The following is a 24198-nucleotide window of genomic DNA, read 5'->3' as shown; positions in this document are numbered from 1 at the left end:
TACGGAACAGCACAACAGCTGATTTTACGATCAGCTGTTGCGACAGTGAGACGGCGCCTGCGCACAATAGCCGACGGAAGAAATTTTTCTGTCAGATTGTGCCTTGTGCTGCCGAGGCGTGTTCATGTCACTGAGGGGCAGATTTGTACATGTTGGGGGCGGATTTTTAAATGATGGGCAGTGCTGCAAAGATGGAGGCGGATTTTGCAAAGATGGCCAGTGCTGCAAAACACATTTTATTCTGCTATTTTTCCTGCATGCTTGCGGGGCGTGCCCATCTTTAAAAAATCCACACCCGACATGTACAAATCGACCCCTCACCGACATGAACACGCCTCGGCAACGCAAGGCACAATCTCACAGAAAAATGTCTTCCGTCGGCTATTGTACACAGGCGTCGTCTCACCGTCGTGATGGTAAAATCAGCTGTTGTGCTGTTCCGTACGGCGCATACGCAGTACATCCCGGGCACTTCTCGATAGCGGGTGCATATAAAGTGTAGCGCTTATTATATCCAATGAGCAAATAATTACAATATTGCATACTCCAAAAAAGAGAAAACAAGGTGGACAGATATCTCCAACACCTGACATAGCACACAATACAATCTCTGATGATCTTTAAATGTCAGTTGAGTGCAGAGAAGTGTTCATAGTCCAATATTTAAATAAAGTAATTCTGTTGAATAGCTAATACAAAGAAACGTGAATGTGATGGAAGCAGTGCAGGCTTACCGAAGGGGTTGGACTCATAAGAACGTACGCTCAATGAAACAGAGAGAAACAGAGAAACAGAGAAAAAAAAAAGAAAATGCAAAAAATGTAAAAAAGCAAAAAGCAAAAACGAATTAAAAAAACGCAACACTTGCATTTTTGGTGCAAGTTGATTGAAGTCTATTACGCATAAAACGCAATCTGCTGAAGTTTTAAAAAAAAAAAGTCCCTGACCTTTCCCAAAAATGCACCAGCTGAAAAACGCATAGATTTGAAGGTGTACCATAGGAAACCATGTTAAATGGATTGTAGTATGTTTCTGCAAACTGCAAAACACACAAAAAAAATGCATAGGTGTGAACCTTGAGTTAACCTGAATCAGTTCTATTTAACTTCTTCCTTCCCTTCTATTAGCTATTATTTTTTTTCAGGTTAATTTTTATTTTTATTTTATTTTTGTATTTTTAAACATTTTCTTTTGTACTTTTTAAAATTAGTTTTGCTTGTTTTTTTTTCATAAAAATTGCATAAATAAAGTAGAACTTATTGCACACAGAGCAATAAAAACCTAACCGTGGTTCTAATCCCTCTCCGCTCTGTCCAAGTTTTAGTTATACTTTAACTTTGCACTCTAGGTGAGAATTTCTTCTTAGGACTATTTATGAATTATGAGGTGTATGCACCTGCTATGGGGAGGGTGACCACTCCATTGTACACAACATATTGGTAATTCTGAGTCATTGCCATAGGATTTCCTGTTTCATATACTGTAAAAGGCTAACAGTGTCCCAGAACACGGCTCAGTGTCTTCTACAGCACAGGATGGACAGGTAGGAACAACACGGGAGGGGGGAGCTCCATCCCAACCAGACAATCTTCTCTTTATTACATTTCTTACAATGCTCTGTAGAGTTTCTGCTTTACTGATTGGTGGTTTTCTGAGTTCCCTGGTCTGTACACCTGCTGTGCCCATTATGAGGGGTTCCCACCATCCCTGTGCTGAGTTTCCAGGTCTATACACATGATGTTCCCATTATGAGGGGTTCCCACCATCCCTGTGCTGAGTTTCCAGGTCTATACACCTGATGTGCCCATTATGAGGGGTTCCCACCATCCCTGTGCTGAGTTTCCAGGTCTATACACCTGATGTGCCCATTATGAGGGGTTCCCACCATCCCTGTGCTGAGTTTCCAGGTCTATACACCTGATGTTCCCATTATGAGGGGTTCCCACCATCCCTGTGCTGAGTTCCCAGGTCTGGACACCTGCTGTGCCCATTATGAGGGGTTCCCACCATCCCTGTGCTGAGTTCCCAGGTCTGTACACCTGATGTGCCCATTATGAGGAGTTCCCACCATCCCTGTGCTGAGTTTCCAGGTCTATACACCTGATGTGCCCATTATGAGGAGTTCCCACCATCCCTGTGCTGAGTTTCCAGGTCTATACACCTGATGTTCCCATTATGAGGGGTTCCCACCATCCCTGGGCTGAGTTCGCAGGTCTGGACACCTGCTGTGCCCATTATGAGGGGTTCCCACCATCCCTGTGCTGAGTTCCTAGGTCTGTACACCTGCTGTGCCCATTATGAGGGGTTCCCACCATCCCTGTGCTGAGTTTCCAGGTCTATACACCTGATGTTCCCATTATGAGGGGTTCCCACCATCCCTGTGCTGAGTTTCCAGGTCTATACACCTGATGTGCCCATTATGAGGGGTTCCCACCATCCCTGTGCTGAGTTTCCAGGTCTATACACCTGATGTTCCCATTATGAGGGGTTCCCACCATCCCTGGGCTGAGTTCGCAGGTCTGGACACCTGCTGTGCCCATTATGAGAGGTTCCCACCATCCCTGTGCTGAGTTCCCGGATCTGTACACCTGATGTGCCCATTATGAGGGGTTCCCACCATCCCTGTGCTGAGTTCCCGGATCTGTAGGCCTCAGACAGCGTGCTGGTGATGATGAGCGATTGTCTTTGGAACTTCATTGTTCATATAAAAGGCTAACGGTGTCCTAGAACACAGTTCAGTGTCTTCTACAGCCAATGCTGTATCCCGGACCCCATGCTGTTTTTTTTTTACATTTTTAGAAAAAAAATCCATACCAGACCCTAAGGGCCTAGTAAGGACTAGGGGGGGACCCCACGCCGTTTATTTATTTATTTTTTCAATAACCGGATGCTGGCAATTGTAACCGCGAGTCATTTTAAATGGGATTTGACTTTTTTTTTTTCACTAAAAATGTCATTTTTGCCGTAGCATGTTTTATGCATGCTAGAGATGCACCACTTTACAGGCACATTAAGGGGTCCCCCCAGGCACTATATTTAAAGGAATTTTTCTATTTTAGGCCTCATGCACACTGGAAGTTTTTGGATGTTTTAACAGCAGCTGTTTTTGGCTGTAGACATTTTTTTCTTTTTTTTTTTTTTTTTTTTTAAATATAACTTTTATTAACAACCACAACGGGCGAAATCAGATCAATACAACAAAAAGAAAATATAACATGTAGATTACAACTGAAATATAACCTAATTTGTCTAATATATGGCGGCACGTAAAGTCATCAGTAAAGTCATTTATAAAGCCAATCCCCGACTGGCGCCACCCCTTGTTATCTTCTAGGAGCAGTGTATAGAAGGGATTCAGGTAGCAAGTCTGACATCACTTGTTTCCTTTTTCCTATTTCCAATCAATTAACAAAAACAAAACAAAACAAAAACAAACAAAAAAATAGTGTAAAACAGAAAGGAAAAAAAAAAAAGACGTTTTTTTCTACAGTCATTAAACTCTCTGTCATGTTATCCTATGTGTCCATGCACACATAGGGTGTTATCAGCAGTTTTGGGCAGTGGCATTGTTGAGCAGTAAAAAAAACCCAAAAAAACAAAAAAACAAACTTGTGGGTTCTGAGAGACGTTTTTCAGCTGTAAAAACGCTCTAACGTTGATAAACTCTGATAAGCGTCGATAAACGCTCAAAAACAACGCTCACCAGCGTATTTTAACGTTTTCGATTCATTGAAAAAAAAAAACAAAAAAAACATTTTTCTTCAAAAAAAAAAAATGTGGAAAAATGCTAATATATGATAAAAAAAAAACGCTATTGCAAAAACATTGAAAAAAGTTGAAAACAGTTAAAAAACTCACTGCAAAGCTACTAGCGTTTTTATAACGTTATTTTAACGTCCAGTGTGCATGAGGCCTTATTGTTGCATTTTAAGCATGATTAAAATCACTGTTCCTTAAAAAAAAACGATAGTTTAAAAAAAATAAAAAAAAATGATTGATACATGTCCCCCAGGGCAGTACCCAGACCCTTTTTATGGCCAATTACTTGCATATAAGCCTTCAAAATGGGCAATTTGGATTTTTCCGGCTCCCATAGACTTTAATGGGGTTCGCCGTTCGAGTTAGAACATTTCCTCTGTTTGGAAGTTCTGCTGCGAACTGAACGGGGGGGGGGGCGGTGTTCTGCCCATCCCTAGACTGTCTGTATTCCGTGTATCACTATGAAAACTGTCTAATAAACATTAAAAACTTATAGAAACTTAATAATATGGTGAATATTTTGATGTTCAGGGCTCGGTAGTCAACCAACAAGATGAACGGGATCCACAGATCGCTTTGCAGAAATAACGACCCCACATCCCCAGCTGGAATCTAAAACCAGACAATGATTGTTCTGCTAATTCACTGCTTGTCTATGAAGGAGAAATCATCATCAATAATTGTTATCTCATCATATACCGGACGGATCCACTATAATGCCCCGTACACACGGTCGGATTTTCCGATGGAAAATGTCCGATCGGAGCGTGTTGTCGGAAATTCCGACCGTGTGTGGGCTCCATCGGACATTTTCCATCGGATTTTCCGACACACAAAGTTGGAGAGCAGGAGATAAAATTTTCCGACAACAAAATCCGTTGTCGGAAATTCCGATCGTGTGTACACAAATCCGACGGACAAAGTGCCACGCATGCTCAGAATAAATAAGGAGATGAAATCTATTGGCCACTGCCCCGTTTATAGTCCCGACGTACGTGTTTTACGTCACCGCGTATAGAACGATCGGATTTTCCGACAACTTTGTGTGACCGTGTGTATGCAAGACAAGTTTGAGCCAACATCCGTCGGAAAAAATCCTAGGATTTTGTTGTCGGAATGTCCGAACAAAGTCCGACCGTGTGTACGGGGCATAAGAAGAAGGGAAGGTAAGATCCTCCTTTATAGTGATGAGTTTTGTATTGTAGGGTCATTTAGTTCACAGAATATTGTGGATTTATTTTTTTCTTTCAGTCTTTTTGAGATGACTTTTATATGTATAATGCATGTCGTATATTCTTCTGATCTAATGTTTAGTAAATAAAAGATATTGCTTCTGGTGGTAAAAGTTATAGGATAATAAATGGTCATGTCTTATACTAGGGGTGTTGCTAGGTCTACAAAAGATCTTGGGGCTAGAGCTAATAGCAGCGTAGTAAAGAAAGTACGCTTGGGTGGGCATACACATGTATATACAGTAATATACGTGTGTATATATCCCCAGAGAGCCCCCCACTTACATCAGGGTCCCCAGAGAGCCCCCCCCTTACATCAGGGTCCCCAGAGAGCTCCCCCTTACATCAGGGTCCCCAGAGAGCTCCCCCTTACATCAGGGTCCCCAGAGAGCCACCTCCTTATATCAGAATCCCCAGAGAGCCTCCCCCTTGCATCAGGGTCCCCAGAGAGCCCCCTCCTTACATCAGGGTCCCCAGAGAGCCACCTCTTATATCAGAGTCCCCAGAGAGCCTCCCCCTTGCATCAGGGTCCCCAAAAAGCCCCCTCCTTACATCAGGGTTCCCAGAGAGCTCCCCCTTACATCAGGGTGCCCAAAGAGCCACCTCCTTATATCAGAGTCCCCGGAGAGCCTCCCCCTTGCATCAGGGTCCCCAGAGAGCCCCCTCCTTACATCAGGGTTCCCAGAGAGCCCCCCTTACATCAGGGTCCCCAGAGAGCCTCACCCTTAAATCAGAGTCCCCAGAGAGCCTCCTCCTTAAAATCAGGGTCCCCAGAGAGCCTCCCCCCTGCTTCAGGGTCCCCAGAGAGCACCCCACTTACAGCAGGGTCCCCGGAGAGCAGGCCCGGACTGGGACAAAAAATAGGCCCGGGCATTTTAGGCTGAGCAGCCCATTTTGTATTTTTTTTAATACAGATCAGGGAAGCATGAAATGTTTGTTATTTAACCAACAATGAATCTATCTATCTATGGTCACCGCTGCCACCCCCTACTCAGGTGCCTAACCCCTTTTCGGGCGCAGGGCACCTAAATTACAGCGGCGGAGGTGTTTTTTGAAAGCACCTGATAGAGCCATATTCACTCAGCGTTGTGTCATTTGATATCCTAACACTGAACCGCTTCTTAGCCAATCAGGTGCTCGGGTCTGTTATCTGTCTGTCACCTGATTGGCTGACATGACAGGTGCTGTGATTGGACGGCGCCTATCAGGCGTCCAATCATAGCAGAGGATGGGAGAAGACATCAAGCGTGGAGGACATCGCCACCATGACCCGCTGCCCCACCGAGACAGGTAAGTGGCGGGCGGGGGATGCACACTGGCAGAAATTGGTGGGCACAGTAGCAGCAGTTGATGGGCACACTGGCAGCAGTTGATGGGTACAGTGGCTGCGTTTGATGGCACAGTGGCGGCAATTGATGGGCACAGTGGCGGCAATTGATGGTACAGTGGTGGCAATTGATGGGCACAGTGGCTGTGTTTGATGCGCACAGTGGCGGCAATTGATGGGCACAGTGGCGGCAATTGATGGGCACAGTGGCTGTGTTTGATGGGCACAGTGGCTGCGTTTGATGGGCATAGAGGCTGCGTTTGATGGCACAGTGGCGGCAATTGATGGGCACAGTAGCTGCGTTGATTTGATGTTTTTTTTTTTCAGTTTGTTTGCGCCCCCCAAAAATTTTGAGCACCAGCTGCCACTGGTTCAGATTAGGATCCAAACATACCTAAGCTCACCCCTGCCAAGGGGAATGCTGCAGCTGGCTTTAAGGCTTCAGCCCGGGTTCACACTACTGCAGTGTGAGACACCACGTGTAATTCGCACAGGAATCACAGCACGTTCCTCTGTGAATTACATGTGGTGTCTCTGGGGTGTGATTTGAGCCATGGATTTGTATGGCTCAAATCGCACTGCATTCACATCAAACTGGTACAGAACCCTTTATTGTCCACACCAGAATCAGAATGCATGGGTGTTCACACCCATGCGATCTGATTTGGCAAACTGCGCTGCGTTTTGCAAATCGATTGCCGGGTGTTTTTAACTTGACATACACTTTGCAATTGGTTCACATGGACAGGTTGCGATTTTAGATGCAGTGCTGAAACCACAGCAAATTTGCTGTGAATTCGCACCACATCTAGCGTGAACCCAGGCTAAGAGATAACAGTGAATTTTAGGGCACATTAAAAATATATTACCCACAATTCAATATAATATAATCTAAAAGGTGTCCTGAATTTAAAGTGTATGTATGATTTTTTGCTAACACTGAACTTACCCAGCCAGCTGGTACTAAATATATCACAATTACAAACACAAAAGAAAAAAAAAAGCATATATACACTTTAAATTCAGGACACCTTTTGGGCCCAAGAACTGTCCCTCTCTCACACAATGTTTTACACCTGCATTTACACACAGCATGATGAGAGCATGATTTGGTCTGGTTAGTGGTCTCTTTTACACAGTAAAGAGTGATGCTGAACTACCTGAGTGCTCTCATCATGCTGTGTGTAAAACAAATTTTTTTTGCAAAGAGGCAGGCTGGCATCACTTACTTTCTAGCAGTCTTGTCCAGGCCCTGATATCTGTGGCTGCAGATACACCTTTCCGACATCAGGCAGAAGGGGATTCCTCCAGGCAGCTCCTCCCCCTTCATGGTCACCTGACCCCTTCATTTCCGTTCCCTGCACTGAATAGTAGGACGGCCGCGGAGCTGACCGTGGTGAGGCTGGGTGAGCGGCTCCGACCCACTGAGCAGCCCAGATGCCTTGGGAGTGGGCGGTGGGGACTGGTGACCCCGGCCAGATAGACATGGATGCGGCCCTCTCCGCGGAGCCAGCCGCGGAGAGGCTGGCAGCGCGTGAGCAGGGCCGGCTCAAGCAGCTGCCCAGGAAGTCAGTCAGGCCCGATATTGACATGTGGCCCGGCAGCCCCGGCCCACCGGGCATATGCCCGGTGGGCCCTATGGCCAGTCCGGGCCTGCCGGAGAGCCTCCCCCTCCCCTTGGGGACCCCTGCAGAGACTCGGGGCTATGGGCCGCAGATTCGGGGCTATAGCCCCAAAAGCCACCCCCTAGCGACGCCACTGTCTTATACTATGGTGAATCAGCTGCATTTTACAGACACTATCTGGAGTTACAATTATCCAACTTTTTTGTATGGTGACTGTGGGGGATAGTTTATTGAGAGTACATTATGATTTAACAGTTATGGTTTAGGTCTAGGGATAAGTGAAGCCCATTTGAAGTCTATTAGAGGTGAGTCTTGCTAGTAAAATCTGACCATTTTAGGGCCATTCATGGGTAGCCGAGCACTGCCACGGGGGACATGTAGCCAGGGGTCTAACTATAGAGGTCGCAATTGTGACCTGGCCCTATGCTCAAGGGGGCCCATATGGCTCCCCTGTCACTAGAAGGGGTAGCGAGGGTGGCATATAGAGGAACCGATGCTCTCCATTTTCCTCCTGCGGTTGCTGAAAGCCCGGTCCCCCTTCTCTCCCTCCCGCAGGCATTCACTGGCTACAGGAGGGAAATGGAGGGCATTTTTCCTTCCTATGCCGCCCCAGCTGTCCAGTTTTCATGTCTCCTGCTGACCACAGGCCCTTGTGTGGTCCCCATGTCCCTCCCCAGCTCTTCCAGCTTCACCCCCCTCCCCTTTTCCGCCAGCTGCTGAAAAGAATGTGTCAGGATGGTCAAAGTGAGCGATCTGTATTGACCACTCATGTGTCCATTCATAACTGAAGCATAGTAAATTATTAATATTATTATTATTATACAGGATTTATATAGCGCCAAGAGTTTACGTAGCGCTTTACAACTTGAGGGTAGACAGTACAAATACAATACACTTTAATACAGTAGGAATCAGAGGGCCCTGCTCCTTAGAGCTTACAATCTAAGAGGGAAGGTCAAGAGATACAAGAGGTAATAACTGTGGGCGATGTGCTGATTGAGAAGATAAATGTACAGTTGTTAGGTGGGGGCCAGATAGGCTTCTCTGAAGAGATGAGTTTTCAGAGATCGTCTGAAAGTGGATAAAGTAGGAGAAAATCGGACGGATTGGGGTAGAGCATTCCAGAGGATGGGGGAGGCTCTGGAGAAGTCCTTAAGGCGAGCATGGGATGAGGTGACAAGGGAGTTTGAGAGCAGGAGGTCTTGGGAGGAGCGAAGAGAACGATTAGGTTGGTATTTTGTGACTAGGTTAGAGATGTAGCTGGGGGCCAGGTTGTGGATGGCTTTGTAAGTTATAGTTAGTATCTTGAATTTAATTCGGTGACTGAGTGGAAGCCAATAGAGGGATTGGCAGAGGGCTGTAGCAGACGCTGGGCGGTTTGTGAGGTGGATGAGCCTGGCAGCAGTGTTCATGATGGACTGAAGTGGGGATAGCCTATTTAGAGGTAAACCAATGAGGAGGGAGTTGCAGTAGTCGAGGCAAGAGATGACCAGGGAGTGGATTAGAAGCTTTGTGGTGACATTGGTTAGGAAGGGGCGTATCTTGGAGATGTTGCGGACAGGGGCGTAACTAGAAATAGCAGGGCCCCATAGCAAAATGTTGTATGGGGCCCCCTGCAAACAGCCCCCCCCCCCCAGCTGCCCTAGTGTCAATGCAGCGTGACCTGTGCCACATACAGCATGACCTGTGTCCAATGCAGCGTGACCTGTGCCCAATACAGCGTGACCTGTGCCCAATACAGCGTGACCTGTGCCCAATACAGCGTGACCTGTGCCCCATAAAGCGTGACCTGTGCCCAATACAGCCTGGTCTGCCTGTGCCCCATACAGCCCCACCTATGCAGAGGAAGAGGCAAGCCACCCGGATCAGCAGAGATCGGAATTGCCCACTGTAATAGCTTTCATTTGAATTTCCTGTCTTCCCGGGGCTCATCGTCACATAGCCCCACCTCTTGGCCCGACGCCTTTGATGACGTCACATGTCCCGCATTGGATCGGCGTTCTGTCTATCAAAAGGCACCGGGCCAAATGGTGGAGCTATGTGACGTGAGCCCCGGGAACACTGGAAGTTCTAATGAAAGCTCTTACATCGGGCAATTCACCTCTCTGCTGATACGAACAGCTCGCCTCTTCCTTTCCTCTCTCTTCCCCTGGCTGGGAGACTGTGCCGGCGGTACTCTTATCCTCACTGGGCCCCACTCGGCTGCGGGCCCCATAGCGCCCGCATGGGTCGCTATGGTGGTAGTTACGCCCCTGGTTGCGGAGATTGAGGTGGCAAGTTTTGGATAGTGATAGAATGTGGGGTCGAAAGGTTAGTTCAGAGTCCAGGATTACGCCTAGGACCTTGGCGTGGGGAGATGGGTTGATAGTTGAGCCGTTGATATTGACAGAGAAATCAGGGGAAGTGGCACCTGAGGGAGGAAATATCATGAGCTCGGTTTTGGATAGGTTGAGTTTGAGGAAGTGATGTGACATCCAGGCTGATATGTCTGCTAGCAGGCCCGGACTGGCCATAGGGCACACCGGGCATATGCCCGGTGGGCCGGGGCTGCCGGGCCACATGTCAATATCGGGCCTGACTGAATTCCTGGGCAGCTGCTTGAGCCGGCCCTGCTCACGCGCTGCCAGCCTCTCCACGGCCGGCTCCGCGGAGAGGGCCGCATCCATGTCTATCTGGCCGGGGTCACCAGTCCCCACCGCCCACTCCCAAGGCATCTGGGTTGCTCAGTGGGTCGGAGCCGCTCACCCGGCCTCACCACGGTCAGCTCCGCGGCCGTCCTACTATACAGTGCAGGGGGCAGAAATGAAGGGGTCAGGTGACCATGAAGGGGGAGGAGCTGCCTGGAGGAATCCCCTTCTGCCTGATGTCGGAAAGGTGTATCTGCAGCCACAGATATCAGGGCCTGGACAAGACTGCTAGAAAGTAAGTGATGCCAGCCTGCCTCTTTGCAAAAAAAAATTTGTTTTACACACAGCATGATGAGAGCACTCAGGTAGTTCAGCATCACTCTTTACTGTGTAAAAGAGACCACTAACCAGACCAAATCATGCTCTCATCATGCTGTGTGTAAATGCAGGTGTAAAACATTGTGTGAGAGAGGGACAGTTCTTGGGCCCAAAAGGTGTCCTGAATTTAAAGTGTATATATGCTTTTTTTTTTCTTTTGTGTTTGTAATTGTGATATATTTAGTACTAGCTGGCTGGGTAAGTTCAGTGTTAGCAAAAAATCATACATACACTTTAAATTCAGGACACCTTTTAGATTATATTATATTGAATTGTGGGTAATATATTTTTAATGTGCCCTAAAATTCACTGTTATCTCTTAGCCTGGGTTCACGCTAGATGTGGTGCGAATTCACAGCAAATTTGCTGTGGTTTCAGCACTGCATCTAAAATCGCAACCTGTCCATGTGAACCAATTGCAAAGTGTATGTCAAGTTAAAAACACCCGGCAATCGATTTGCAAAACGCAGCGCAGTTTGCCAAATCAGATCGCATGGGTGTGAACACCCATGCATTCTGATTCTGGTGTGGACAATAAAGGGTTCTGTACCAGTTTGATGTGAATGCAGTGCGATTTGAGCCATACAAATCCATGGCTCAAATCACACCCCAGAGACACCACATGTAATTCACACAGGAACGTGCTGTGATTCCTGTGCGAATTACACGTGGTGTCTCACACTGCAGTAGTGTGAACCCGGGCTGAAGCCTTAAAGCCAGCTGCAGCATTCCCCTTGGCAGGGGTGAGCTTAGGTATGTTTGGATCCTAATCTGAACCAGTGGCAGCTGGTGCTCAAAATTTTTGGGGGGCGCAAACAAACTGAAAAAAAAAACCATCAAATCAACGCAGCTACTGTGCCCATCAATTGTCGCCACTGTGCCATCAAACGCAGCCTCTATGCCCATCAAACGCAGCCACTGTGCCCATCAAACACAGCCACTGTGCCCATCAATTGCCGCCACTGTGCCCATCAATTGCCGCCACTGTGCGCATCAATTGCCACCACTGTGCTCATCAATTGCCGCCACTGTGCCCATCAATTGCCGCCACTGTGCCCATCAATTGCTGCCACTGTGCCATCAAACGCAGCCACTGTACCCATCAATTTCTGCCAGTGTGCCCATCAACTGCTGCCAGTGTGCCCATCAACTGCCGCTACAAGCCCGCCCATCAACTGCTGCTACTGTGCCCACCAATTTTTGCCAGTGTGCATCCCCCGCCCGCCACTTACCTGTCTCGGTGGGGCAGCGGGTCACGGTGGCGATGTCCTCCACGCTTGATGTCTTCTCCCATCCTCTGCTATGATTGGACGCCTGATAGGCGCCGTCCAATCACAGCACCTGTCATGTCAGCCAATCAGGTGACAGACAGATAACAGACCCGAGCACCTGATTGGCTAAGAAGCGGTTCAGTGTTAGGATATCAAATGACACAACGCTGAGTGAACAGCAAACTCCCAGCATGGCGCCCCGCTGTTCAACTTTTTGGACGCCTATTAGAGACTATGGCTCTAATAGGCTCTAACATATTAGAGCCTATGGCTCTAATCAGGTGCTTTCAAAAAACACCTCCGCCGCTGTAATTTAGGTGCCCGGCGCCCGAAAAGGGGTTAGGCACTTGAGTAGGGGGTGGCAGCGGTGACCATAGATAGATAGATAGATTCATTGTTGGTTAAATAACAAACATTTCATGCTTCCCTGATCTGTATTAAAAAAAATACAAAATGGGCTGCTCAGCCTAAAATGCCCGGGCCTATTTTTTGTCCCAGTCCGGGCCTGTCTGCTAGTAAGTTGGTAATGCGTGAGGAGACAGATGGAGAGAGCTGGGGGGTGGAGAGATAGATTTGGGTGTCATCAGCATAGAGATGATATTTAAAGCCGTGGGAGGCAATCAACTGACCCAAGGAGGTGGTGTAGATTGAGAAAAGGAGAGGTCCAAAATTAGAACCTTGGGGGACCCCAACGGAGAAAGGAAGAGGAGAGGAGGAAGTAGAGTTGTAAGTGACACTGAAGGAGCGGTGGGATAGGTAGGATGAGAACCAGCGAAGAGTACAGTCACGAAGACCAAAGGAGTGGAGTTTTTTGAGGAGGAGGGGGTGGTCCACTGTGTCAAAGGCAGCAGAGAGATCCAGGAGAAGTAGTACAGAATAGTGTCCACTGGTTTTAGCCATTAGTAGGTCATTTGAGAGTCTAAGTAGAGCAGTTTCCGTGGAGTGTTGAGGGCGAAAACCGGACTGAAGGGGATCAAGAAGTTTATTCATGGTCAGATGGTCGCTTAGTCGGTTGTAGACCAGTCTTTCAAGAAGGTTGGAGGAGAAGGAGAGTAAGGAGATGGGACGTAAGTTGTTGAGATTGGTGGGGTCCAGTGAGGGCTTTTTAAGTATGGGGGTGACTAACGCATGTTTTAGAGAGTTTGGGAAGATGCCACAAGAGAGGGAGAGGTTGAAAATGTGAGTTAGAGAGTATAGAATTGAGTCAGAGGGTGAGCGTAGCATTTGCGAGGGAACAGGATCCAGGGGGCAGGTGGTTAGGTGAGTGTTAGATAAAAGTTTAGCAACCTCAGTAATAGTAGCAGGGTTGAATGAGGGAAGTAATGATTGTATCTGTGGACATGGGGTGTTGCATGGGGGAGGTTTTTGCACATTGGCGATCTCCTCATGAATTGTATCAATCTTAGTTTTTAAGTGATTGTCAATCTCCTGGGCAATGAGTGAGTTGGTGGGTGGAGGCAGTGGAGGACAGAGTAGAGTGTTGATTGTAGAGAGGAGTTGACGTGGACTGGATGAGAAGGTGTTAATGAGTGTGATAAAGTAGGTCTGTTTGGCAGTGTGAAGGCAGGAATAGTATTTTAGGAGGGCAGATTTATATTGTGTGAAGTCTTCCTAGGTCTTAGTCGTATGTCACAGGCGCTCAAGAGATGCGGCTACGTTTTCTGAGACTTCTGGTGTCATCTGTTTGCCAGGGTTGTAGCAGTCGCGGCCTAATTCTGCGTGTAGTGAGGGGGGCAAGCTTGTCTAGGGAGGAAGACAGTGAGCTGTTGTAGATGAAAGTGGCTAGGTTGGGGCAGGACAAGGGTGAGATTTTGTCATAGAGGTGATCAGTAGCAGAGTAGAGAAGAGAAGGGTTGAGGTGGCGAAGGTATCTACGTGCAACTGTTAGGCGGTTGGAGGGAGAAGAGGTGGAAGACAGGGAGAGAGCAAAACTAATAAGGTGGTGATTAGAGAGTGGGAGTGGATTGTTGGAAAGTTTGCACGGAGTGCACAGATAGGAGAAGACAAGGTCCAGGGTGTTGCTGTTGGAGTGAGTAGGAGCCTGTATCCATTGCTTCAGGTCAATCGATGAGGTTAGACTGAGAAGTTTAGAAGTAATAGTAGTGTTAGTGTTAACAGGGATGTTGAAGTCCCCAAGAATAATTGTGGGGATTTCAGAAGAGAGAAAGTAGGATAGCCAGGCAGAGAAGTCATCAAGAAAGGCTGATACTGGTCCAGGGGGCCGGTAGATGACAGCAATTCTTAGAGAAATGGGAGAGAATAGACGAATGCAATGTGCCTCAAAAGAGAAGAGTGTCAGAGAGGGAGGTGGGTGAAGTACCTGATAGGTGCTGTATGGGGCTAGAAGGATTCCCACTCCACCTCCCTTCCATCCACTTGGTCTGGGGGAGTGAGTCCAGAGAAGACCCCCATGGGAGAGGGAAGCAGGAGAAGTAGTATCTGATTCATGAAGCCAGGTTTCAGTAATGGCAAGTAGGTTAAAGGAATTTGTGATAAAGAGGTCGTGGAGGGTGGTGAGTTTGTTGCAGACAGAACGTGCATTCCACAGGGCACAGGAAAAGGGGGGGCTGGTTTTGGAAAGAGGAATAGAGACCAAGTTCTGTGGGTTGCGGCTCCTGCCAGAGGGTGTAGGGAGATGGGAGCGTTGGGCAAAGACAGATGATGGAGGCCCAGGGTTTGGGAATATGTCACCAGAGATTAGGAGAAGCAGGAGGGTGAGGGAGGTAATGTGGGAATGTGATTTATGTGAAGGGGGCATGTCTCAGAGTACTGGAGGTTTTATCAGTATATGGATGTAGAATGAGCAAGAGTTGGTAGGAGCAGTAGTAGGGAGAGGACAGGAGGCAGGGTGATATGTATAAGCAGGCGGGGTGGAGAGGGGGGGTGAAGGTAAGAGAGTTTGAGGAGAGAGGACAGGAGTGTCAGAAGCAGTGGTAGAGAGTGCATGTTACAGAGTGGAAGGAGAGCTTATTAGAGAGACAGGGTCACCTGCAGTCTGTTAGGTGCTTTCCAGTGCAGTTTGCTATATTTGTTTGCTTCGTGCAATCGCTGAAGTGCAGAGATTGAAGTGCATATCACTTGTACAAAGAATCACTTAGAGATAGAAGCCTTAAGGATAGAAGCCCCTGCAATGTGCTCCCCCAGCAATGTGCTGACCTCTTAAGGATGCTCAAATTTATACTGTTATAAGGGTGGGGTTGAAGTTCATGAATTAATCATGAGTGACTATAAGAATGCCTAACAATCAAAGTGGACTTTTTGCTTCTAAAGTCAGAATAGCAAGAGGCCAGAGGCCAAGATAAGATCAGCACATAAAACTTAGGTAAGATAGTCCAGAGCAACAAAAAACAACGTCATGGTTATGCACACAGGGCAACAGATAGAGAAGACCACATACCAAAGACACATACACAGAGACAGCAAGCAGATCCCAATTTCATTTAACGGTGGAAGATGTGGTAGAGCTGACACATACCAAAGACACACACAGAAACAGCAAGCAGATCCCAATTTCATTTAACGGTGGAAGATGTGGTTGAGCTGACACATACCTGTAAAGAGACAGAGAAGGAATGATCAGGTGAGGCAGAACTTGAAGCAGAGATTGAAGTGCATATCACTTGTAGAAAGAATCACTTAGAGATAGAAGCCTTAAGGATAGAAAAGTGTTAACCTTGTCTCTAAAGCTCTTAACGCAAGCTATAAACGAACCTGCCTCTTGAAGGGCGCTACTGTTGTAAAGTAAGACTCTGAGCAGACCTGTCTGTGGTGGCAGTGTGTGTGGCAGACGCTTGTTCTAAAATTATAATTGGTATTGCTAAAATTACGAGTCTCCCCCGGCTCGGTCTTTTAAACGGGGGTGGTGGCAGTTAAAGGGTTAATTGTGTAATTAGCCCAGTGACAATCACTCTCAGGCTGCTCGCACCTAGATTGTGGTCCCGCAAGCTGGAAAATCTTTGTGCTGGGCGCAGCTGAGAGTGGCATTTTTACGGAAGTGACAGCGTGGTGTGAGGTTGGCCGGTCCTTCGTTGCAAGTTAGCGAGGAGGGCAGGGATCTGACACCCGCGTTCGTCACATATTGGTAAACTGTGTTTACAAACTAGGTTCAAAGAATGAACGAATAAAGAAAAAGGAAGTTACATAGTTAGTCAGGTCGAAAAAAGACACAAGTCCATCCAGTTCAACCTTAAAAACAATAAATAAATAAAATAAAATAAAAACAGTAAATAAATAAAATAAACAATAAATAAATAAAAAGTTGGAAAGGAGAGGAAAGGGGAAGAGAAAAGGAAAGCGGGAAGGAAGGAAGCACAGAATAGAGAGATAGAGGAAGGAAAGGAAATGGAGGGAAAGAAGTAAGCATAGAATGGAGGGATAGAGAAAAGGAAAGGAAAGGAAAGAAGCACAGAATGGAGGAATAAAGGTAAGGAAAGGAAAGAAACGGAGGAAACACAGAATGGATGGATAGAGGAAAGGAAAGAAAAGGAAAATATTTTATGGAAGAAAGAGGAAAGAAGATAAAAAAGTCTGTGGACAATGAAGCAAGAAAGGAAAAGACATAGAAAAAGAAGGAAGGAAAGAACAAAATGAAGAGGAAATTAGGAAGGAAGGAAGAAAGAAAAGTAGGAAGGAATTGTGAGATAACATTAATATTCTTGGTCTTTTTAGGGTACAATGAAGCAGAGAAGATTGCTTATAAAGGCCTCCTTGTTCTCCACAATAATGGTCCTGACAATAAGATGGATTTTAACGTTAGACACCCAAAGAATCATCAATGTGATATACCACCCCCCCAACCCCATACCAGTACGGAAGTCAGTGACCCTGAATGACAGCACTTACATCTATCACCTGAACCTAACCAGTTTTGAGGCGGAGTTCCCCCAGCTACAGAGTTACATCTGCACGCTCATCCAGCAGCCACACCCACAGGAACAAGGAGTGACCAACCAAAAACAGCTGATCCTGGGGGTGAAATCTTACCCTGGCAAAAGCACAAGGAGGGCCGCACTGCGACAGACATGGGCTAAAAAGAGAGATATAAATGGATACAGACTAAGACCACTGTTCTTGTTGGGGAAGACAGACATAAAAGGACACATGGAGATTGTCAAACTTGAGAGCCAAGTGTATGGTGACATTCTACAATGGGACATGGCCGAAGGACACCATAACTTGTCCCTGAAAGAACGTTGTTTCCTGGAGTGGTTGTATCTGAAGTCACCAAATGTGGATTTCATTTTCAAAGGTAAGAGAAGTAAATTACACTATGAGAGCTGTGACAGAGCAGAGTGGTACAAAATCACCATAAAAGGGATTCCACAAGCAGCAGAGAGATGGAGAGAAGGACTAATGGAAAACAAGAACGAGGGAAAGAGAGATCCATGAAGAGAGAATAGTGAAAGAGAGGGATGGAGAGAGATAACAGAGAGGGATGGTGGATAGGGGAGAGAGAGAGAGAGGAGAGAATAGAAATATAGATGATAGGAGATATAGAGAGAGGAGAGAGAGGGAAGGAGGATAGGAGGATAGGAGAGTTTTAAAGAGGGGGTAGAGGAAGAGAGATAGAGAACTCCTTCCCAGTCACTGCAGAGAGAGGAAACTACTGCTTCTACTGGAAGGATGCCCAAGTGGTTCCGTCACAGAGAGGAAAGAGACAGACAGAGAGGGGGGAGGTATAGAGAGAGGAGATGTGAAAGGGAGCTAGAGAGAGAAAAGATAGAAGAAGAGAGAGGGAAGGATAGATAAATAGATAGATAGATAGATAGATAGATAGATAGATAGATAGATAGATAGATAGATAGATAGATAGATAGATAGATAGATAGATAGATAGATAGATAGATAGATAAATAGATAGATAGATAGATAGATAGATAGATAGATAGATAGATAGATAGATAGATAGATAGATAGATAGATAGATAGATAGATAGATAGATAGATAGATAGATAGATAGATAGATAGATAGATAGATAGATAGATGTATAGGTAAATTAGAGGGAGAAGCAGAAAATGAAAGTTGGAGCAATAGAAAGAGAAATTAGAGGAAAGAGAGGAAACAGAGAGGGGAGCAGAAATGGAGAGGGAAGGAAAGGTATAGAAAGAGAGAAGGAAGGAGAGAGAGGGAGAGAGATAGAGAGAGGAGACTGAGACTAGAAGGAGGGGGGGGGGAGGAGTGTTCCTGGAAGAGAAGAGAGAGGGAGAATTGGAGAGGGACAGAGGAGATAAAGATTGGAGGGAGGGAGGGTAAGTGAGCAATGAGATTGGAAGAAAAGATAGGGGGAGGGGAGAGAGAGGAGATAGAGAATAAAGGGAGGGAGAGAGATCAAGGGAGAGGAGAGAGAGACTGGAGGTAAGGTGGGAGGGAGTGAAGATAGGAAGGAAAGGAATGAGATTGGAAGAGAAGTTAAAGAGGGAGGAAGAGAGAGGAGATAGTGAATGAGGGAAGATGTCATGAGAGGGTTTACCCGTTGGTGGCGCTATCGGTCTCTTGCAACCTCAGCTGCAGTCCAATATACCCTGCTCCCCACCAGGTATCAATGCCCTGTTTCTACTTCCTACACCTACCCTGCCTTTAACCCACCTGCCTCTTCTCTAATACCTGCAACTTCCCCACAAGAACTTCCTCTGGCCGCTGTTCCCCCTTCCTTGCCATATCCCAGCCCTTCCTTTCAGTATGCCCCACCTCCTGTCTACAGTCCTACAGCCACCTACAGATCTCCAGCAGTTAAGCCAAAGAAGAAACGGAAGTTCTTCCCCACTCACACGATCCTGCCAGTAACCCAACTTGCTTCCACACCAACCAACCTGTTCCAGCTTGATGTGCCTGCCTTCCAGCCTGATGTGCCTGCCTTCCAGCCTGATGTGCCTACCTTCCAGTCTGATGTCTTGATGCCTGCCTTCCAGCCCAAAGTCTCGGTGCCTGCCTTCCAGTCTGATGTGCCTGCCTTCCAGTCTGATGTGCCTACCTTACAGTCTGATATACCCGCTTTCCAGTCTGATGTACCCGCTTTCCAGTCTGATGTCCCGATGCCTGCCTTCCAGCCCAAAGTCTCGGTGCCTGCCTTCCAGCCTGATGTGCCTACCTTCCAGCCTGATGTATCTACCTTCCAGTCTGATGTGCCCTCTTCCCAGTCTGATGTTTTGATGCCTGCCTTCCAGCCCAAAGTCTTGGTGCCTGCCTTCCAGTCTGATGTGCCTACCTTCCAGGCTGATGTGTCCACTTTCCAGTCTGATGTACCCGCTTTCCAGTGTGAAGTCGCGGTGCCTGCCTTCCAGCCTGATGTGCCTACCTTCCAGTCTGATGTGTCCACTTTCCAGTCTGATGTACCCGCTTTCCAGTCTGAAGTCGCGGTGCCTGCCTTCCAGCCTGATGTGCCTACCTTCTAGTCAGATGTGTCCGCTTTCCAGTCTGATGTCTTGATGCCTGCCTTCCAGCCTGAAGGCTCAGTGCCTGCCTTCCAGCCTGATGTGCCCACTTTCCAGCCTGATGTCTCGACGCATGCCTTTCAGTCTGATGTGCCCACTTGCCAGTCGGTGCCCGCTTTCCAGTCTGATGTGCCTGCCTTCCAGCCTGGTGTTTCGGTGCCTGCCTTCCAGCCTGATGTCTCGGTGCCTGCCCTCCAGCCGGATGTCTCGTGCCTGCCTTCCAGCTTGATGTCTCTGCCTTCCAGTCTGATATGCCCGCTTCTCAGTCTGATGTCTTGATGCCTGCCTTCCAGCCCGAAGTCTTGGTGCCCGCTTTCCAGTCTGATGTGCCTGCTATCCAGTCTGATGTGCCTGCCTCCCAGTCTGATGTCCTGATGCCTACCTTCCAGCCTGATGTCTCAGTGACCACCTTCCAGCCGGATGTCTCTGCCTTCCAGCCTGATGTCTCTGCCTTCCAGTCTGATGTGCCCACCTTCCAGTCTGATGTACCCGCTCTCCAGTCTAATGTGCCTGCTTTACAGTCTGATGTCCTGATGCCTTCCTTCCAGCCGGATGTCCCGATGCCTGCCTTCCAGCCGGATGTCCCGATGCCTGCCTTCCAGCCGGATGTCCCGATGCCTGCCTTCCAGCCGGATGTCCCGATGCCTGCCTTCCAGCCGGATGTCCCGATGCCTGCCTTCCAGCCGGATGTCTTGACGCCTGCCTTCCAGCCGGATGTCTCAGCCTTCCAGTCTGATGTACCCGCTCTTCAGTCTAATGTGCCTGCTTTCCAGTCTGATGCCTTGATGCCTGCCTTCCAGCCTGAAGTCTTGGTGCCCGCTTTTCAGTCTGATGTGCCCGCTTCCCAGTCTGATGTCTTCATGCCTGCCTTCCAGCCTGATGTCTCAAAGCTTGCCTTTCCTCCTGATGTCTCGGTGTCTGCATTTCCACCTGTCTCGATGCCTGCCTTCCAGCCCGATGTGCCAGCTTCCCAGTCTGATGTGCCAGCTTCCCAGTCTGATGTGCCTGCTTTCCAGCCTATTGTCCCAGTGCCTGCCTTCCAGTCTGATGTCTCAGTGCCTGCCTTCCAGCCTGATGTGCCAGCTTCCCAGACTGATGTGCCAGCTTCCCAGCTTGAAGTATCCATGCCTGCTGCCCAGCTCAAAATGCCCGCTGCCCAGCTCAAAGTGCCCATGCCTGTTGCCCAGCTCGAAGTGCCTGCTGCCCAGCTTGGTGTATTACTGCCCGCTGTCATCTCGGATGTGCCCGCTGTCATCTCGGATGTGCCCGCTGTCTGCCCGGATGTGCCCGCTGTCCAGTTTGATGTACCCGATGCCCAGCCTGATGTGCCCTCATCTGTTGTTCGGTTTGAGGCCATGAACTTTGGACAATTTCACCTTGTTGGAGCGTCCGGAGGCCGCTCCTTTGGGGGGGGGGGGGGTACTGTCATGAGATTGGAGGGAGGGAGGGTAAGTGAGCAATGAGATTGGAAGAAAAGATAGGGGGAGGGGAGAGAGAGGAGCCAGAGAATAAAGGGAGGGAGAGAGATCAAGGGAGAGGAGAGAGAGACTGGAGGTAAGGTGGGAGGGAGTGAAGATAGGAAGGAAAGGAGTGAGATTGGAAGAGAAGTTAAAAAGAGAGGAAGAGAGAGGAGATAGTGAATGAGGGAAGATGTCATGAGAGGGTTTACCCGTTGGTGGCGCTATCGGTCTCTTGGATCGCAGTACCAGTGTCCACCAGCGGGTGTCTTCCAACACCTGGGACCTGTAGTAAGAGGTCCCTCCTGCTGGTGGCACTGTTGCATCTTTGGGCCGTAGTACCGGTGTCCACCAGCGGGTGCACTCCGGCAGTGTGGAGCAAACAGCACACTCTGCGCTCAGCTGTAACATGAGGTCAATTACCACAGCCTTATAAATACCCGGCAAGCCCTCATAGGCTTGCCTTGGTATCTTTCTTCCTTGTGCCCTGACCTGTTATCCCGTATCCTGTAAACCTGTAAACCTGTATCTCCTGTATCTGAACCTGAGCCTGCTCCTGAGCCTGTATCCGATCCCATCCTGATCCTGTCCCTCCTGTGTTCCTATCCCCTTGTATCCATATCCCATCCATTATCTCCCTCTCCTACCCTGCCCTTGTTCAGTTGCTGATCCCCTGTGTATGACCTTGGCCTGGCTTACGTGTTTGATTTTGGTACTTCCCTTTGGCTGTATATATTATCTGTTGTCTGTGGGTTTCTGTTGGTTGGTTGAGCACTATTTGTATTTGGGGTGTTTGTTTATTTATATCACTTATCCTAAATAAACATTATTCTTATTTTACTTTACATGCGTTTTGGTTTCCTCTTTGCAGTCCACACAATCTGGTCACACCTGTTCATGACAGAAGAAGAGGAGTGAGTTCAGAATAGATGAGAGAGATAGAGACTGGAGGGAAGAAGAGAGGAGTAGAGAGAGAGAAAGGAAAGGAGAGAGAGACTGGATGGGGATGGGAGAGAGGGAAGGAGTGAGAAGGAGGAGGGAGAGAAGGAAGGAGCGAGAGATTGGATGGGGATGGGAGAGAGTAAAGGAGAGAGAGACTGGATGGAATGGGAGAGAGGGAAGGAGAGAGACTGGATGGGGACGGGAGAGAAGGAAGGAGAGAGAGACTGGATGGGGATGGGAGAGAGTAATGGAGAGAGAGACTGGATGGAATGGGAGAGAGGGAAGGAGAGAGACTGGATGGGGATGGGAGAGAAGGAAGGAGAGAGAGACTGGATGGGGATGGGAGAGAGTAAAGGAGAGAGAGACTGGATGGAATGGGAGAGAGGGAAGGAGAGAGACTGGATGGAAAGGGAGAGAGGGAAGGAGAGAGAGACTGGATGGAGATGGGAGAGAGAGAGACTGGATGGGGATGGGAGAGAAGGAAGGAGAGAGAGACTGGATGGGGATGGGAGAGAATGGAGGATAGAGGGAGACTGGATGGGGATGGGAGAGAGGGAAGGAGAGACAGACTGAATGGGGATGGGAGAGAGGGAAGGAGAGAGAGACTGGAAGGGGATGGGAGAGAAGGAAGGGGAGAGAGACTGGAAGGGGATGGGAGAGAAGGAAGGTGAGAGAGACTGGATGGGGATGGGAGAGAATGAGGAAGAGAGGGAGACTAGATGGGGATGGGAGAGAATGAGGAAGAGAGGGAGACTAGATGGGGATGGGAGAGAGGGAAGGAGAAAGAGACTGGAAAGGGATGGGAGAGAAGGAAGGAGAGAGAGATTGGATGGGGATGGGAGAGAGGGAAGGAGAGAGAGACTGGAATGGGGATGGGAGAGAGGGAAGGAGAGAGAGACTGGAATGGGATGGGAGAGAAGGAAGGGGAGAGAGACTGGATGGGGATGGGAGAGAATGAAGGAGAGAGGGAGACTGGATGGGGATGGGAGAGAGGGAAGGAGAGAGAGACTGGAATGGGATGGGAGAGAAGGAAGGAGAGAGAGACTGGATGGGGATGGGAGAGAGGGAAGGAGAGAGAGACTGGATGGGGATGGGAGAGAAGGAAGGAGAGAGAGACTGGATGGGGATGGGAGAGAAGGAAGGAGAGAGAGACTGGATGGGGATGGGAAAGAAGGAAGGCGAGAGAGACTGGATGGGGATGGGAGAGAGGGAAGAAGAGGAGTGATATTGGAAGTAGTGTTAGGCAAACGGTTTGGTCCGAGCAAAAGTTTGGGCCCGAACATCTCCTGTTCGCCCGTTCGCGAACACCTGAATTTGCAGGGCGCTCGGCAGGATGTTCTCCCACCAAGCACCCCATAATGCACTGCACGCTGCACAGTGCATTCGAAGCTCTGATTGGGCAAAGCTTTGCCCAATAAGGGCACAGTGAATAGCTGTTGTTAAGGAGTGGGGCTGGGAAGCTGGCCACTGCATCCTTAAAAACGAATGAGTCATCAGCTGTCAATGGGCTACCCCGCTGACAGCTGAATAAAAAAAACATTGCCAGGAATAGATAAAAGTGAAAAAAAAAGTGGCCAAAAAGAAAAAAGGAGTGAGGCCCCCCAAAATCCATACCAGACCCTTATCCGAGCATGCAGCCTGGCAGGCCAGGAAAGAGGGGGACGAGCTAGCACCCCCCCCCCGAACCATACCTGGCCACATGCCCTCAACATGGGGGGTGCTTTGAGGCAGGGAGGCCCTTGACCCAAAGCACCCTGTCCCCATGTTAATGAGGTTTGGTATGCATTGGGGGGACCACCACGCAGTTTTTTTCATATTTTTGTATTGCCAGCAATAGTACTGTATTGCCGGAAATTTAAGTGTCATTTTTTTTCTTTAGAAATGTCTGTTTTGCTGCAGCAGGTTCTATACATGGTACAGATGCACCACTTTACGGGCAGACTAAGGGGACACCCCCCTCCAGGTATTATATTTAAAGGAATTTTTTGATTTTATTGTTTCACTTTAAGCATCATTAAAATCACTGCTCCTTTAAAAACAATGTTTTTTAAACTTTTTTTTGCATTTATACACGTCCCCAGGGCAGTACCCGGGTCCTCATACCCATTTTATGGCCAATAACTTGTATATAAGCCTTCAAAATGGAGA

The 24198-nt window shown here is 48.1% G+C and overlaps 2 protein-coding genes across 3 annotated transcripts in view; both read left to right on the top strand.

The window, feature by feature from the left end:
• LOC141133628 (beta-1,3-galactosyltransferase 5-like) overlaps positions 1-24198 on the top strand; it is a 404153-nt gene that overhangs the window by 49468 nt on the left and 330487 nt on the right. The gene's annotated exons all lie outside the window — the stretch shown is intronic.
• Positions 1-24198, top strand: part of LOC141133625 (beta-1,3-galactosyltransferase 5-like) — a 74696-nt gene that overhangs the window by 49088 nt on the left and 1410 nt on the right. Inside the window, exons 1-2 of one of the 2 annotated variants that reach the window (XM_073623105.1) lie at positions 4179-4925; positions 16888-17467. In XM_073623105.1, the coding sequence (XP_073479206.1) occupies positions 16894-17467 (574 nt within the window). In that variant the 5' untranslated portion in view covers positions 4179-4925; positions 16888-16893. Of the gene's footprint in view, positions 1-4178; positions 4926-16887; positions 17468-24198 lie in introns of those variants that run through there. The other variant, XM_073623104.1, reaches the window with a different exon arrangement.

Source organism: Aquarana catesbeiana, linkage group LG03 (assembly GCF_042186555.1).
Source record: "Aquarana catesbeiana isolate 2022-GZ linkage group LG03, ASM4218655v1, whole genome shotgun sequence".
NCBI classification, from domain to species: domain Eukaryota; kingdom Metazoa; phylum Chordata; class Amphibia; order Anura; family Ranidae; genus Aquarana; species Aquarana catesbeiana.
Note: the sequence above shows the minus strand (reverse complement) of the source record. Positions and strands in the feature narration are given on the sequence as shown.